At 37.3% G+C, this 17,478-nt stretch overlaps 1 protein-coding gene across 2 annotated transcripts in view; it reads right to left on the minus strand.

Annotated features, from left to right (window-relative positions):
- Positions 1–604: 604 nt before the first annotated feature.
- The window catches only part of LOC115432777 (serine/threonine-protein kinase PAK 3), a 29,505-nt gene continuing 12,631 nt past the window's right edge, over positions 605–17,478 (minus strand). Inside the window, exons 4-16 of one of the 2 annotated variants that reach the window (XM_030153780.1) lie at positions 12,595–12,748; positions 12,443–12,480; positions 8,981–9,043; positions 6,905–7,060; positions 6,647–6,821; positions 5,841–5,904; positions 5,206–5,254; positions 4,995–5,107; positions 3,412–3,529; positions 3,117–3,216; positions 2,039–2,235; positions 1,771–1,908; positions 605–1,115 (exon numbers count right to left, since the gene is read on the minus strand). In XM_030153780.1, coding sequence (XP_030009640.1) covers positions 1,026–1,115; positions 1,771–1,908; positions 2,039–2,235; positions 3,117–3,216; positions 3,412–3,529; positions 4,995–5,107; positions 5,206–5,254; positions 5,841–5,904; positions 6,647–6,821; positions 6,905–7,060; positions 8,981–9,043; positions 12,443–12,480; positions 12,595–12,748 — 1,455 coding nt within the window. In that variant the 3' untranslated portion in view covers positions 605–1,025. The remainder of the gene's footprint in view (positions 1,116–1,770; positions 1,909–2,038; positions 2,236–3,116; positions 3,217–3,411; positions 3,530–4,994; positions 5,108–5,205; positions 5,255–5,840; positions 5,905–6,646; positions 6,822–6,904; positions 7,061–8,980; positions 9,044–12,442; positions 12,481–12,594; positions 12,749–17,478) is intronic. The other variant, XM_030153781.1, reaches the window with a different exon arrangement.

Here is a 17,478-nt window from a genome sequence, read left to right on the forward strand (position 1 = left end):
ATTAATTTCGTCATATGTTTGTGATAGCTATCTTGTGTGAGTATATGACATAACATTTACAACAGCTGGTCAACTCCAGTGACATCTATGACTCTGAGAGACGTTTACTGAAATTAAATATGAGAAGTGAACTGAATCTGTGTTGATTAATGAATAAAGGATATTTAAAGCTGGCTCATCCAGACTTTTTCCCCTGTAGCTGCATCCCTTCGTACATTCACACACATTCACACACACACACACACACACACACACACACACACACACACACACACACACACACACACACACACACATACACCAAAATGCCACCTTGAGATGTGACAATCTGCAGAGGAGTAGCAGTGTTTCTCCACAGAGCCAAAGTCATGCAGGCAAAGGTTGGATCCAGAGTCCCAGAGTCACTCTCTCACATCAGCTGGTCACTGCAGGTGTAGGTGTGGCCTGATCGTGCTCCATGGTGGGACTAGAGGAAAGAAACCAAGCCTAAAGCTGGGCAGGGAAGGAATCACAGGCTTTTTAGTTTTTCAGTTTGTCTTCTTTACTCCTGAAGTTTACTCCTGAAGTCTTTTCTTTCATTTTTTCACCCTAGTTTTTGGTTTGGGAGCCTCCCAAACAAGACATATGACACAAGAGATGTGCACAGTTTGCACACACACACATAACACACACACACACTCTCTCTCTCTCTCTCTCTCTCTCTCTCTCGCTCTCTCTCTCACACACACACACACACACACACACACTTGTGATGGACTGCTCTACATGTACAGAGTGCTGGAGAAGAAAACGAGGAGGCAAGGTCTTTTCAGCAGCATGGGTCAAGAGGCTGCAAGGCCAGATGTCCGTCCTACATGTGAGGCCTGGGGGACTTTTGTCCTTGTGCTGTCAAAGCAAGTCACACATGCCCCCCCTTGTGCTGTCACTGTCACGTCACCCACCGCCTATACACCCAAGCTCCTGCCCCTGTGAACACACACATCCCGGGCAGGGCTCCAGCCTTGGGTGCAGGCAGAGGGCTCGTCCTAGCGACTGCTGTTCTTTATGGCTTCCTTCGCAGCTACAATCAGAGGCGTCAGGCTGGATAGAGGCTTCGCCAGCTTGAGGAAGGAATGCTGCAGGGGAAACCAGAAACCACAGTTATTACAGTTTAGAAATGCTTATGAGTTTTTAGTTTTATTTGGTCTTTAAGTTTGGTTAAGTTTTACAAGTGTATAAATAGTGTCAGTTTTTGTTTTATGAGGAATTGACTAGTTTTGCAGGTATGAAAAAAGCTGTGATTTAAAACAGAAAAGGCAGGAACAAACAGTGCAGGTCCCACATTGTACAAAAGTATTATATGTTTAAAGGCTAGGAATCACTGGGGGAAATGACAGTGAAGCTGATTTCACTTGCAACCCTATGCATTTTAAATTGTGATGGATTGTTCACTGTAGTTTTTTATGTCACTAATTTTAGTTTTGGTCTAAGTTTTTGTTATTACCTATAACAATACTAACAATACTAAAATACTACTAAAAAGGTAATTGTGAGGTCAAAAGGGATCTTGGATTCAGAATTATGCCAAATTGGCATTTGGTGATGATTTAGTGACATCTGCAGGGCATGAAGAGAACAGAAGCAACATGGGGACAAACTAAATGAGCAACAGCTATCATTATGATCTGCTCAGACCAGGTGAAAAAGGAACATTATCTAATAAACGATTTTAGAGTGTTCGGAAAAGACGTATGTATATAAATGCATGTGTTTATGGAGGACAGCGTTTACCTGGAGCAGCTCCTTGGCAGAGCCTCTGCGGTCCACATCCATCTCCAGACAGCGGTTGAGGAAGTCTCTGAATACAGACGACAGCCTCTCTGGATTCTGTAGCTCTGGAGTGCCGTTGGTAGCTATCAGGTACAGCGCCTGGAGAGACACATGACCAAACAGACTGTCAAATGTGGGCATGGTAGCAAAAGGTTTTAATATTTCATTTCCATGCATATTGCATGACCACAGAGGCTCTAACATCATGAGACCTGTGTTGCGATCTTACCCTGAGTGGATTCTCATTCAGGTAGGGTGGTTCTCCCTCAACCATTTCTATTGCCATGATTCCCAGGGACCAGATGTCCACTTTGGGGCCATAAGCCTTTCGAGTTACAACCTCTGGTGCCATCCAGTAGGGTGTGCCCACCATCGTGCTGCGCTTGTTTTGCTCTGGCGTTATCTGAGCACAGAAGCCAAAGTCGGCTGCAGAGGGAGAAAGATGGAGGGAGGTGAAGGGACTTTGTTAATGCTTTACTTGCATTTATTGCGTTAAAGCAGGGGTGTCAAACTCATTTAAGTTCAGGGGCCACATTCAGCTAAATTAGATCTGAAGTGGACCGGACCAGTAAAATAATAACATAATAACATATAAATAATGTCAACTCCAAACTTTTCTTAATGTTTTAGAGCGAAAAAAAGTAAATTTACATTATGAAAAGGTTTACATCTACAAACTATCCTTTCAAAAGATGTGAATAACATGAACAAACTGGAAAAATAAGTGCAATTTTAACAATATTATGCCTCAGTTTATCATTTACACACATACATTATAACTTACAGATCACAGTGGATCTACAAATACACAAAACATTTAATAACAGGCAGAATCTTGTTAAAATTGTACTTATTTCTCTTAAGACATTTCAGGTTGTTCATATTTGTTCAGGTTATTCACATTTTTTGTGAAATTATACTTTGTTTTAGTGTAAATACATGAAGATATTTACATTTAGAAAGAGAAACATTTGGAGTTGTCATTATTTATATGTTATTATGATAGTATTTGACTGGCCCTACCCACTGGAGACTGAATTGTTCCGAATGTAGAACCTGAACTAAAAGGATTGTTCATATCTTAGTGTAATTTTTGCATGTCACAAATTCATCCCAAGGGCCAGACTGGACCCTTTGGCGGGCTGGATTGGGCCCCCAGGCCGCATGTTTGACACCTGTGCATTAAATAGTTTCTAAGTGGATATTGTCCTGCACTTCTGCATCAGGAATGGCACTTCATTTAACTTGTACAACACTGAATCCAAATGATAAAATTTAGTTTTCAAGTATAAAAGTTAAGGACTTACTCAGCTTGACAGAACCGTCCATCCCCAGGAGGATGTTGTCACTTTTTATATCTCGATGGATCACCTGGTTGGAGTGTAAGAAGTCCAGGGCTTGAAGACACTGTTGAGACAGATAAAAAAAATGCTGAGATATACGCAATATGTAAAGCATACATTCGTTAATGATAAATACGTTTAAAATCTTTGCTTCATTGTGTGAATTTTTCTGCATCTGCACACCCAAATGTAATGGTCAGTTCAGTTATGATGCAGAAGGAGTGGGTGGAACTGCTCAAGTCTAAACTTGGCGTCTTACCTCTCTGCAGACTGCAGCGATCTGGCCCTCATCCATGCAGGTCTCAGTCACTACATCTGTCAATGAGCCACCAGCCAAATACTCCATCACCACCCATAGCTCATCTCCTACCAAGTAACTAAAAAAAGACACAAGGACAAAAAAGTTACACTTCAGTTATTTTGCAAAAAATCATGGTGTGCAGCTTTATTATGAAAAGAATGAAAAGAGATGAAATTAAAAGAATGTTCCACCTATGATGAAAATTTCTAAAAAAGTACAGAAACCTGTTTTCAGTTCGAGATGTACTGTTATGCTAAATGATGCACAGTCATAGGTGGTCAAGCATGTAAGAACCAGACGCTAAAACTAACAAAAAGACAATTGTAATGAAATGTGATCTAAATAGAAGAGGTGCGATAAAAAAAAAAAAAAAAAAAAAAATTAATCTAGCATTTTTTTCACCCTACATGTTGCTAAATGTTGTTATTTAAATGAAGGTCAAATGAATGTTTTGGTAGATCAAATTCATCTTCAGGTCCCGGCAGTAGGTGTCAGTAATGCGCCTCATGCTGGAAGCTGATCCCCATTTAAAGGAAAAATAAAGAAAATGAGGAAGAACAAGAGGCCAATAAGGAGACTCCGAAGGCCTAGTCAGTGTAACTATATACAAGAGCAAAGCCTTGACTACAGATAGAAAGTGTCTGTGAGGAGAAAAACAGTACTTCTAGTTATACATATTTATAGTGTTTACATGCTGAACGCTGAAAGTGACTTTTTTAGCTACTGTATGTGAATTATCACCTTTACTATAATGTGCTTGAGATCTTTAGTACAGTATTTCTCAATGAAGGAGATTAGATTTAAGTTTATAACACATTTAAAAATAGCTATGATATACATTACTTGACAAAAGTCCTAGTCCGACATTAGGGTTGTATGATTTTATGTATGCTGTACTTTCTTCTAATTATGTTATTTTAATATTTTTATCTTTTATTGTTTAAGCACTTCATTTCTATTTACCTCTGGATGTTGTTTTTATTTGCAGTACTGTGCCAAAATCCCAGGCCAGAATGAGGTTTCTTGGTTTAGTAAAGTTATAATGATCGAACATATGCATTTCTCAGTTTATGTATTAAGATCCAATCTGGATATAAGTGAAACATGTACAGTAGTAAAAACAGTTTCTATAAACCAAAGAGGTAGTATTTAGTGTGTTCTCTTTTTGCACTTAACATGAGAATATGAGACAATATGAGATTTACTGCATTCATTTTCTGATGTTTTATACCAGGTTTCATTCAACTGTTCGTGCTGCTTCTTGTCATGGGGTCAAAGGTCACACTAAATAGCCACTTCAACCCTTAGAAACCATTTAGTTCATTTTTTTTTTTTTTTTGTGTGTGTGTGTCTGTGAAAATGTTTCCTGTACTTTCTTGTTGTATCTGAAGAAAATAGTGGGAAAAAAATATGTAGCTCATTTCAACCCAGCAAAAACAAAACAAAGCTAAAGGCGGCCCAAGATTTTGCACAGTATAATAGAACAACTTAAATGCATGAAACACTCATTCATGGACTGAGTACATTTTACAAAAACTCACCTGTCCAGGTAGTTTACTATGTTGGAGTTTTTGTTTTCCCTCATCACCAGGATCTCATTGATGATCAGCTCTTTTTTGGGCTGCTGCTGCAGATTCATCTGCTTAATGGCCACCTGAGAGAAAAGACAAGATACTTAAGGCTCAAAAAATATCCAGGTTGAAAAAATAAAATCTAAACAGTTGTTATTGTTATTATTGTGAACTGACGTACCTCTTGGCCAGTCGCTATATCAATGGCAGTGTAGACAGTGCCAGACGCTCTGGTGAAACACAAAATTACAATGATGTATTGAGTATTTTACGATTACTCATAGCTTATTTTAGCAGCTTGTTTTGTTTTTCTATTATTCAAGTCTGTATATAGCGTGGCTAATATTAAATGAGGATTGAGCACAAAAATAAGTCACTTATGGTTTCGAATAGCTGCATGTGGTCAAAGGAATGTTAGCATAAATCCCATCCTTATTTGGAAGTGAAACTAGAAACTTATAACCATGAATTTCGACATCACTATCACCTTCTCTGTTTGTCTCCCTGTCACATACAGTACACCTGTGTCCACTATGAAGCTGTGAATAATGAAGCACAGTTACTGGTACTAATAGTTAATGATAACTCAGCAAAGAGTAAACAGAGAGTTATCTGTTGTTGAACAGAGGAACTTCCTGATCAAATATGGAAAAACCAAGCATGGCAAAGCAGACAACCACACAGGTTTATCAACCCTGATGTATATAGTTTAACAAAAAAAAGGAAAGAGGAGGTCGAAAAGAAAATCTGCAGCCGCAAAAACAAGGAAAAACAGACGTGAGTTGACGACTGGTTTAATATCATATTCAGACTTACCCTTGTCCTATTTTTTCGAAGCGTGTGTACTTCTTTTTGGGATCCCCCACACTCACAATACTCCCTGAGTCAGAAAAACAACATATATAATTGATTATGATTGTGTGTGTGTGGGCAAACAGTCAAGGGAGCACAAATAGCACAAAAACAACAACATCCCTGTAGAATAAAATCTGAATGCTTCACCTTTCTATGTCAAAAAAGACCTGTCTCAAAATACAGTTAATATATGCATGGATTGTGTGCATGTTTCATGTCCTGTAGTCTAGGATGAATTTAATTACAGAGAGAGGAGCAGTGTTGAAATATTTTGCTGAAAATACACCGCTGTGATTCCATTATTGCAATCTGTTCTTTCGCATAACAAACAGTATGGAATATTGTATGTAGCAGAGAGCCTCTGAAAACGAAATACCCAGCTTAGTTTCTGATCTAAATGCAATGTGAATATCTTATTACAACCAAAACAGAGAGACACAAATTTAAAAAATGCACTAAAGACACAGACTAGGGCAGGAGCTCCCACTGAGGGTCATTTTGTCTGTGGGGATGTGGAGGTTTTTAATACCCTGAGGTTGAGAATTTAGATTACCAGTGATATTTTAAAATTGTTAAAGTGATGTATTGAAGTTATTGTGTGATTTCATGTGATTCTGATAAAGCAAATGAGTTAAATGTAAAGTTACGTGTTAAATCTTTTATAAAAATGTGTTTTCATGAAAATGAGATGACCTTGAAGCAGATACGCTTCATGTTAGGTAATAAAGAGAAACAATTTTCAATCTTTCTCATCAAGTTGCACATACTGAGTCTCTCCAGAATCTCCTCATCTGTCATTTTGGACTTCTTCCTCTGGCGATCAGTGTGGCGATACATTGTGTTGGATGTGTTCTCCGGCTGAACCTGCGACTCAGGGGGGGTCAGCACCTCTTTCACGGGGGTGGGAGGCTTTGGTGGGTCCATGACGGAGCGTGTGTAGATCTGTAAGGACAAGACAGTTAAAGAAACGCAGAGGGCAACACCTACACGACAGGTTGATTTCCTCATTCATGCTCTAAACTCACAGATTTGGTGTGTTCAGGCCGAGGTGCGATCACAGGCGGCAGTTCATCGTCATCGTCCTCATCTTCCTCCTCCTCCTCCTCTTCTTCTTCCTCCTCATCCTCCTCCTCTGAAACTGGCGGAGCAATCGGTGGCTCTGACGATGATGTTTTGGCACCCTGGATGGTAGAGATAAGAAAGTAAGCCTGGTGTCTTTTGCAGTCAAGCAAAGTGGAATAAAAAGAGCATGAAGAGATCATCAAACTTAAAAAAAAAACAAAAAAAAAAACCAAACACTCTTTTTTCTGCATTAAGTTAAGGAGTGTAAATGAAGACGAATTTGTTATGTGCAAGAATTTGTTCTAGACAGATGAACACTATTTTCATTTCTTAAGCATTCAGACTTAGATTGCTTAAGAAAAACAATAATAATAATAAACAGAAAAGTAAAAAAGACAACTCCTTCTATTTAGCCTTTAAACTATTAAAACACAATATAATTTACAACATGTTTAATAATGTAATGTCAACAACCCTTGTGGGACCAACTGAGTGAAGGCTGATAAGATAATAGAAAATAAAGGACAGTAAAATACAGTAAAACATAGTTGTAAAAAATAACAGAAATAGTTATGACTGGTGAAAAATATAGCACAATAATATATACTTAAATGTACTTCCATCAGCCTCAAACTACATTATAAGACCTTATAAATCATTTAAATATTACACATGCATCTAAAAGACCTTTTTCACAGACATTTGACTTTTGACACAAAAATCACTGAGATGAGGACATGAAATATGTCTGCCTTCCATTTACATGTATCATTTTCAGGATCTTGGTTTTCTTGGTCCTGGACTGACTTCCTGTGACACTTTAATGGAACAGAGCAAAGGTGGATCTTATCAGTTTATCTTCACACCAGTTTTTTTCCTACTGTAACAAGTGAAAAATGTCTGCTGTGAAAAAAGACCATTTTTTAATAAGTATTACAAAACATAAAGCAAGATTAACGCACATAATCACCATGAAAAAATACAGTTTTCTGACTTTGTGGGAATAAAGAAGAGGATGAGAGCAATTCTGTTAACAGGGTATAAAAGCAGTATAAATCAAGTGAGAGCTATTGATTTGAGTGTTAAAAAAAGAGTGAAGTTAGTGCGTTTTATCTAAAGGACTTCGAACTGAGGGGTCCAGTCAGGTGTAGCATGAAACAATGATGGAAATGAATTTTTAAGGAGGAACAAACTTCCATATTTAAGTGTGCTATAGGAGGAGACATGCTGCAACACTGCAGTAATGTGTAATGTGGTGATGAACTGTGGACATCCTCTGGATAAGTGAGACACCTTTTAAGACGTGTTATTAATATGCCTCAGGCAAATATTATGCTTAAAGCTCAGCCTTTATTCCTTCCATCCAAAACACTGCTTGCCTTGGATCATCTTCCTCTTATGGAATGGAAACATTTCATCCATTTCCACTCTCGTCATGCATAAATGAAGCAGTGCAGCTTAGTTCTAGTGATTAAAGGGAAAGAGGGAAAGGGTCTGGCTGAAGGAAAGTCCCAGTCCTTCATTCAGACACACTGGGCCTCGGACCTGCTCCGAGGAGGACTGGGCCAAGACTGCAGTGCAGAAATGAATCTCTGGCTAAGCAGTGCCATGTGTCTGTCTCTCTCTTTTTTTAATAGAGCCATGCGGTAATGTCTACGATGGTGATGAGGTTACAGGCATATTATTAGGAATGAGAATCAAACTGTAAGGAATATGAGCTCATACATGCAGAGGTTTCACAGTCATCACAACCCTCTGTGGCATGCGCCCCTGCCCTGCCATTTCAGAGAGGAATCACTGGAAAAAAAAACATAAGAGGTGCTCTGGTGGAAGATAATCAATCTGTAACGTCAGAAAACTAACCCATCCAATCACACCCCCCAGAAATTTCAATACAGAGAGTCATGATGGCTCTAAAATCTAATACTCGTATGCATTTTGCGTAAGCCAGTTGTCAAAATTAGGATATGATGTAGTTGAATTTAGCTTCAAAGCCAATGCAGAGATATATCATGTGGAAAGTAATATGGAGGAGTTACCTTGTCAAATAATGCGCTGCAGGTTCTAAGGCTGACAGGAGGCCCAGATGACAGCAGTCGGTTCTGAATGTGAAGGTTGAAAATGGGAGGATTTACTCAAAACAAACCCACACAGCGTTTAAGAGTTCAGGGGAGGGGGGAGGGCAGGGGTACGCGACTGAGGGATGGACTCCAGGTCTATACATGACCCCTTAACACACAGCATAAGGAGAAACCACGACAGAGATAAACTGCGATATTTGAAGGAAGTCACTGGCCCTCTTGGAATTTTCCCTCCCTTTTAACAGCTTCTATTGCTGAGGCCACAATGACGACAGTGATTAACTGTTGTTCATTCACTATTAATATCTTTGCATGAGTTGAACTGAACCGCATATTTTTAGGGGAAACTGCTACTCAGACAAAACAAGTTTTCACTATGGATAAAGAATGAGCATAGATCGGCTGCACAAAGATCTCATCAAAATCAAATGGATGCTATAATTGACTTTAATAATACTGCCTTCCATTATGCTACAGAACTCTGAAATATTATGAGACAACAATACAGATTAGAACATTGTAGAATTATGAGCTATGTCTTTGCAATTGTTGTCAACGTTTTAAAATTCATCTATATAAGAAAAGAAAAGATTTCAACTGAAAAAAATACTGTATTAATGTGGTTTATAAACATTATTAGCAGCTCAATAATCTTCCTGATTACCATGTTTTGATGTCAGGTAAGATGTGACACAGACCAGAACTGTAATAAACAACCCTACACCAATCAGCAAAACACAGGAGGTGCAAAGTGAAACACACCTAACCTGATGATCACACAAACAACCAGTGACTGTGAAAGTGAGGTATAGTTACATCTGACATGAAACCATTAAAAACATGACTGAAGTGATGGCTACCTCGTGAAAAAACCACAAATGCTTTCAAATTGCTTAAAGCAGAAAACACAGACAAATAAAACCATCCTGAAACGCAGCGAGCGTCTTGTAGAAATAAATATACAGTCGCGGAAAAAATATTAGACCACCCTTTTTTTTCTTCAATTTCTTGTTCATTTTAATGCCTGGTAGAACTAAAGGTACATTTGTTTGGACAAATATAATGATAACAACAAAAATAGCTCATAAGAGTTTCATTTCAGAGCTGATATCTAGTCATTTTCCATGTTTTCTTGATAATAACCAAAATCACTTCAGTTCTTACATCAATATCTATGGCACTGTACTGAAAAAAAAACAGTACTTTTATGCATTCCATGTTTTCTTTTCTGTCTGTTTTAGTCACATGATACACACAGGAGTTAGTACTTGTTTGCATAACCATTGTTTTTGATGACTTTTGATGGTCAAATATTTCTTTCCGCGACTGTATTTTACAAACAACATCTACAACAAAAATATTCACTGTAAAACATAAGTAATTCTCAAAAATCTTGTATCTGATAGACCTGACAAAGTGAACAGTATGCAGCACACAGAAATGGATAATAACTACAAGGAAACACTGCCAAACCAAAGCCTTGATAAGGACTCAGCACAACATTTCTAGGATCAGCATCTGCAGTGATAAATGTAGGCTGACTGGGGGTCAAGGTGAAGTATAAGGCCAGGCATCTCATCGACAAAATGATGACTGCACTGGTCTGATGCAGGTGAAATTTCAATACACGGCCAGTGGGAAGTAATCTCTTTTCCATCTGACTAACACACAAGTAAAGGCTTAAAACAGCTCTGTTTCCTGACACTTGCTGACAAGACACGATAACAGACAGACTGTTTGACATAAAAGGTACGTTGAAAGTAAGGTGCTTAAGTAAAACAACACATATTTCCATGCACTGCAGGTATGCAGCAGCCAATGTTCAAAACAATCTGGCATCCAGCAGCTCATGAAAGGGGAATGTTAGGGTTTTTTTCTGGAAATGAGGTAGATTTTAGCTGCTGTAGATCAATTTTTGGCCCCTCTCGCCTGAGACATTGCAGCCAATTTTGGATAAAGACTGTGGCACTAAAGCTGAGTCACCTCTGCAAGACATGGACCACTGTGACAGGCCAAGGATGAGATGTTCTCAAATACCCTCACTGAGCTCACACAACCTTTTAGACTCACTACCACACCCGCTTGCCCTTCACTGGCACAGAGCTTTTTCGAGCAATAGCGTTGCATGGAGTAATCCTAGTGTAGTTTGCCTGGGGCAGCGAATCCCACCGAACAGACTTGGATTCCACTTCTTTACCCGACTGAGCGTGCTACAAGCCAAGGCATTCAAAGCATAGATTACTCTGGCCAAAGCCAGGAATGAGGTCAACACAGCAGGAGTCCTCCTAGATGCAGTTGAGCCTCCACTGAAGCTCGTCTATGGGTATTTCAAAATCTGGTTAAGTAGATTGAAAAATAAACAATGAGCAGCAGTAGCCCTCACAGTGGTTTCTGTGCACGAGATTCAGACTGATTGGCATGTATGCAAAAATCAGGGCATTATGCTGCATAGTAGGAGAAGTTTAGTCTCCAGAGGGGAGCACAGACATTTTGCCCATTAGACGGAGAATTCAATGTGAAAGAAATGAGTGCGTAAATAAGAAATATTTACTGTAGTGTCATTGGAGAGGGAGAACTGCTCTGAAGCTCAATATGATTAAATAAAGCCACATCATGTTGTAACTTACCTGTCAAATTATCATCATTATCGTGATTGTATAAATCAAAAATGTAAATTTAATTTCCCAAAGCAGTGAAATGTCAGATATAGCATCACTTAGCTCCACGTAACACGTTGATTTTAACAACAGTCAGATGAGATACCAACAAAATCCTAGTTGGTTGAACTGTTTCAAAGGTAAACAATAAATGATAGTAGTGACATGTACACTGGAAAAATCTAAATCTTACCAAGTGTATTTTTCTCATTTCTAGTCAAAATATCTCATCACACTTAAAATAAGACATAATCACCTAAAGAGTAACTTGTTAGTGAGATATAAGAATTTATTTTTAGATAATAGATCTGGAAAATCATATTTCAAGAAATCTTACCAAAGATAATTTTCACTTCTTCCATTGGTAGATTTTTTTGCTTAATTCTAGATATATATATTTTTTGCTTAATTCAAGCAAAAAAATCTGCCAATGGAATGAGTGAAAATTATTTTAGTAAGATTTCTTAAAATAAGAATTTCAAGATCTATTGTCTGAAAATAAGTTCTTATATCTCACTGAAAAGTTACTCATTAGGTGATTATGTCTTATTTTAAGTGTGATGGGATGTTTTGACTAGAAATGAGAAAAATACACTTCGTAAGATTAATTTTTTTCAGTGTAACAGTAGTTACATGGATGATATCTGTTTTATCAGATTTGTTTTATCCATAGTGTAATATAAGGAATTCAGTGTAATTATATATTTTAAAAATATGAAACATAAGATCAATAAAGTAAACTTGGACCTTTAGAAAAACTCACCAGAGTATTTGCTGCTATGTATCCATGCGCTGATTTGTCTGAAACAGGAAAAAAAATAGCACATTTATAAAAGTAGGTCACTAAGAAGAGTTTACATGCATTTTCCCTCTGAAATAGAGACATTGTTTAGTCTGTATTCTGTTGTTACTCACCTCCCGAAGTGAAGCTCATGTACTTCTGGTTGTTGACAGTTTCTTTGGAGTCGTAGAACTTTAAGACATCCAACACAGCTTGTGGGTTCTTCTTCTGCTCCAGTTTGGTGATGTTGGAGGTTTGTAGGAGCCGTGCCCACTGCTCGGGGATACCCTGCACAGACACAGAAGGTCAGATGTTAGCTGTCTGGGAGAGGATTATATTCAGAGTTATTGGAAGTGACATGGTGGAGACTACAGTAACTGAATGTGAAATGTGGTGTTTGCTAAAAAGACCAAAAAAAATGACAAACATTCTGAGAACCCTCTTAGAAAAATTCCTTGTAGCAATGAATCCTAGCTTAAGATTTCAGTGAAACAGACAAAGAAAGAGGGAACAGACAAGATTTTTTTTATCTCTGTGAGAAGGTGTAGTTGACTCCAGTAGTTGGTAATGACAGATTTAAAAAAAAAAAAAAAAAAAAAAGATGTGTGATTATTTGAGTTTTGAGTGAAATATACTACAGATAAGTTTAGTTTGTATTTTTTGTATGCTTTTTTAGTTATTAAGTTTTGATACACTATATATACTGTTGCCAATGAAGTGGAAATAAAACATTTTTACATCTTCTCATGAAATGATTGTGACAATGTGATTTATTCTTGACAGATAAAGTGTAACTGCACTCATTATGTAATCATTATACCTGGTCAAAGGTGATCACTGATGTGTAAAACAAAATTATTACAACTTTATGGGCAACAGTGTATATTTTATGTGAGAAGTACATGCCGGAGTATACTTTTGCAATACTCATAACTTTTTACATTGAGACTTTGGGACTTAATTTTATTTCATTACTCCTATTACACCACCTCTAAAGCCTTTGCACTGGTTTCCAGTTGGTTAGAATATTTTTGAAGTACTGCGACTAGTTTACAAATCACTGAATGGTTTAGGCCCTGAGTACATCACTGTTACATTTAAAGAATGTAAACAAAGAAGGACTCTTACATCTATGGATTCAGGTCTAGTCGAGCCCAGAGTCCAGACTAAAGATGGATAAGCAGTATTTATCTGTTCTGCTGCAAACAACTGGAACAAACCTCCAGACATGTCTACAGGATAAAAACATTTCTCCTTTTCATGTGCCTGTAAATCTTATTGCTATGTCTGTCTGGAGGACTGTATATTCTTTTAATACTTTTAATCTATATATCCAGATTTGATCTTAACACAGAGACTGAGAAATGCATATGTATGGTCATTAGAACTTTACTAAACCAACAAACCTGATGTTGGCCTATAACTTTTGCACAGTACTGCAATTAAAAACAACATCCATAGGTAAATAGAAAGGAAGTGCTTAAACAATAAAAGATCAAAATATTAAAAAACACAAATTGGAAGAAAGTACAGAATAACAAAATATAAACAAAATCATGATACAACAGACTAAAATAATTAAAAAATATATACAGTACATATATATTTTCTTTATAAAATATGGATTAAAATTATTAAAATAATATACAGTCCTCCCTTTAACCCTTTTGCTCAGACAATATGAGATTTATTGCATTAATTTTCTGATGTTTTACACCAGATTGCTTCAACACATGTCAGATGTTTCTAACTTTGTGCTGTTTCTTGTCATAGGGTCACACTAAATACTGACTTGAACCTTCAGAACCCATTCTGTTCAGTTTTTTGTGTTGTTTAAGGCTGTGCACATATCTCCTGTATTTTCTTGTAGTATTTGAAAAAGATAATGAGAGAATAAATATACACTACTGGTCAAAAGTTTTAGAACACCCCAATTTTTCCAGTTTTGTATTGAAATTCAAGCAGTTCAAGTCCAATGAACAGCTTGAAATGGTACAAACGTAAGTGGTGAACTGCCAGAGGTAAGAAAAAATAATGTAAAGTTAAACAAAACTGAAAAATAATGTACATTTCAGAATTATACAAAAAGGCGAACAAGAAATAGGTTAACAACTTAAAGCAGTTCTGCAGCAATGGAGGTTGGTCAAGCCTCGAAAGTTGGTGCTACCAATTCCTACAGGTGTCCCAACGTTTCTGAATTCCTTCCAACCTCCTCTGTCTGCATAAAAGTAGTGTTGGAACACACTTTGGTACCATACCGTTGAGAGCATTATTTGAACAGTATTGTACTGCAGAAAGTAGTGTGTAACTATAAAAATGGAAAAGAGGAAAAGGCAGTTAACGATAGAAGAGAGACAGACCATCATAACACAGTCAACAGCTTGCGTGATAGGTGACTCAAAGGACAACAGCTTCAAGCACAGCTCAATAGTGGTCGTAGTAAGCAAGTTTCAGTTTCAACTGTGAAGAGAAGACTTCCAGTTGCAGGTTTGATGGGTCGAGTTGCAGCAAGAAAGCCACTGCTGAGACTTCAGAATAAGAAAAAGAGGCTTGCCTGGGCCATGAAACACCGCCAGTGGACTACTGAAGACTGGAAGAAGGTGTTATGGACTGATCACACCTGCAACTGGAAGTCTTCTCTTCACAGTTGAAACTGAGACTTGCTTACTACGACCACTACTGAGCTGTGCTTGAAGCTGTTGTCCTGTGAGTCTCCTCTCACTCAAGCTGTTGACTCTCAGAAACTTGTCTTCTGATTCTGTTGTGTCTTTGGGTCTGCCAGACCTCTTCCTGTCAGCATTTCCCCCAGTTTCTGAGTGTCTTTTGATGGTGAAGGAAACTGGACTTACTGACACCTTGACTTTCTTGGCAATTTCTCTGTAGGACAGACCTACATTTTTAAGTGTTATGATGGTCTGTCTCTTCTATCGTTAATTGCCTTTTTCCTCTTTTCCATTTTTACAGTAACACACTACTTTCTGCAGTACAATACTGTTCAAATAATGCTCACAACAGTATGGTACCAAAGTGTGTTCCAACACTACTTTTATGCAGACAGAGGAGGTTGGAAGGAATTCACAAACGTTGGGACACCTGTAGGAATTGGTAACACTAACTTTCGAGGCTTGATCAACCTCCATTGCTGCAGAACTGCTTTAAGTTGTTAACCCATTTCTTGTTCACCTTTTTGTATAATTCTGAAATGTACATTATTTTTCAGTTTTGTTTAACCTTACCTTTTTTTTTTTTTTTTTACCTCTGGCAGTTCACCGCTTACCTTTGTACCATTTCAAGCTGTTCATTGGACTTGAACTGCTTGAATTTCAATACAAAACTGGAAAAATTGGGGTGTTCTAAAACTTTTGACCGGTAGTGTATATGCACATTTCCACCCTGCAAAAACAACAAAGCTAAAGGTAGCTTAAGACATAGTGCTGTATGTAAAGCACACTAAACTGCATTTATGTATGAAATGTGTAACATTAATAAACTTTTCTTGCCCTGCCTTGCTTACAGTCCCATATTGTGCAAAATCATCTTATAAAGAACAAAAACCATTTTATTCTTATACAATGAACCATTAAGACTGAGAGAAAAACCAAAACAAAGCTGATTTTAGTTTATGTTCCATTCCATTATAGATTTTTATTTCCTTTTTATGTATTTCAAAAGTTTTTATTTCTACTCCAGATGACAAAATATTTCTAAGAAGCAGAAGGAGGAATTTTCTAAATCTTTTCACTAGGAACCACTCTCTGTCATGGGAGGCTTTATGGATATCTGAAGTGAGATCCTTTAGCGAAATGGATACTTTGCAGCTATGAACTTGTTGTGGTGCACATATTTTGCATTACATTTTACTTAGAATTTCTAAATGTTCTACTTTTTCATTCTAAAAGACAACATCCATCATTTGGTCTCAGTAGACTTCAGTTTTGTATATGCAACATTTACACTCTGTGCTGATGAAAAATGCAAAAATGAAGTGAAAGAAATATAAGAGATGGAGATTCATGTAGGAGATTCACAGACTAAGCAAAAAGCAGTTCACTGTCTCCTACTAGAAACACATGACAGATGTTAAATCAGAGAGATCTGATTTAGGCTGGGATGTAATTGAAGAGTAAGAGTTCAAACAAGGAACTTCCTGTTGTTGGTTACAGCACATAGTCTTTGTGTTTCAACCTTATTTTGTGAGAATGGCGATACTTCTATTTTTATTACTCACGTCTTCATGCATCAGCCACCCTCTCTTTCCTAATCTATGTTTTGTAGATTAGTAAACCATGAAGGTGATGGTGCATGATGGTACACTAAAGTCTAAACAAAATCCTGTGATACTATTTCAGATTCATGTTTTGATTACTGTTCTTTTACTACTATAGTTATATATTAATTAATATATTTTATAATCTTTAAACATCTTTACATGTGGGTCTAGTTTATCATTATTTAATGTGTCATTTTTATGTGTTTTTCACAACAAGATTATAGTAAAGACAACCAACAACTGAAAAATGTGTGGAACAATTTTACTTCGACAAAGTATAACTTCAAGAATAACTAACCTACATCGTTTCAGTATGCATCTGGCACCAAATAACACTGAATATAACAGGTTATGATATTATGTCCCCACTATATATTTAAAGCGTGGAGACTTACTAAAACAGATGTGTTTTTTTTTCTCTTTTTTCACCTAGTTTAAACACATCCAGACCTCCTCTATGATCCAATTCAGCAGCCAAAACTGAAGAAATAGAGGAAAGGAGGAAATACTGTTTCATGGTGTTGTATATCAAGGCCTAAGTAAGAATAAAAAACACATCCTGCCTACTGAAACTCTAGCTATAATATGATTTACCGAGCAACGGTAAAAGATTCAGCTGCAGGTTTCAGCCAGTGGTGGAGATAGAGCGATTATCATTCAAGTCACTCACACTGCCAACTTTGGATAGAGGAAAATATATTAACAGTCAGCTCTGTCACCTCTGGGAATTGTGATTTGAGAATTTTGT

Source organism: Sphaeramia orbicularis, chromosome 14, assembly GCF_902148855.1.
Source record: "Sphaeramia orbicularis chromosome 14, fSphaOr1.1, whole genome shotgun sequence".
NCBI classification, from domain to species: domain Eukaryota; kingdom Metazoa; phylum Chordata; class Actinopteri; order Kurtiformes; family Apogonidae; genus Sphaeramia; species Sphaeramia orbicularis.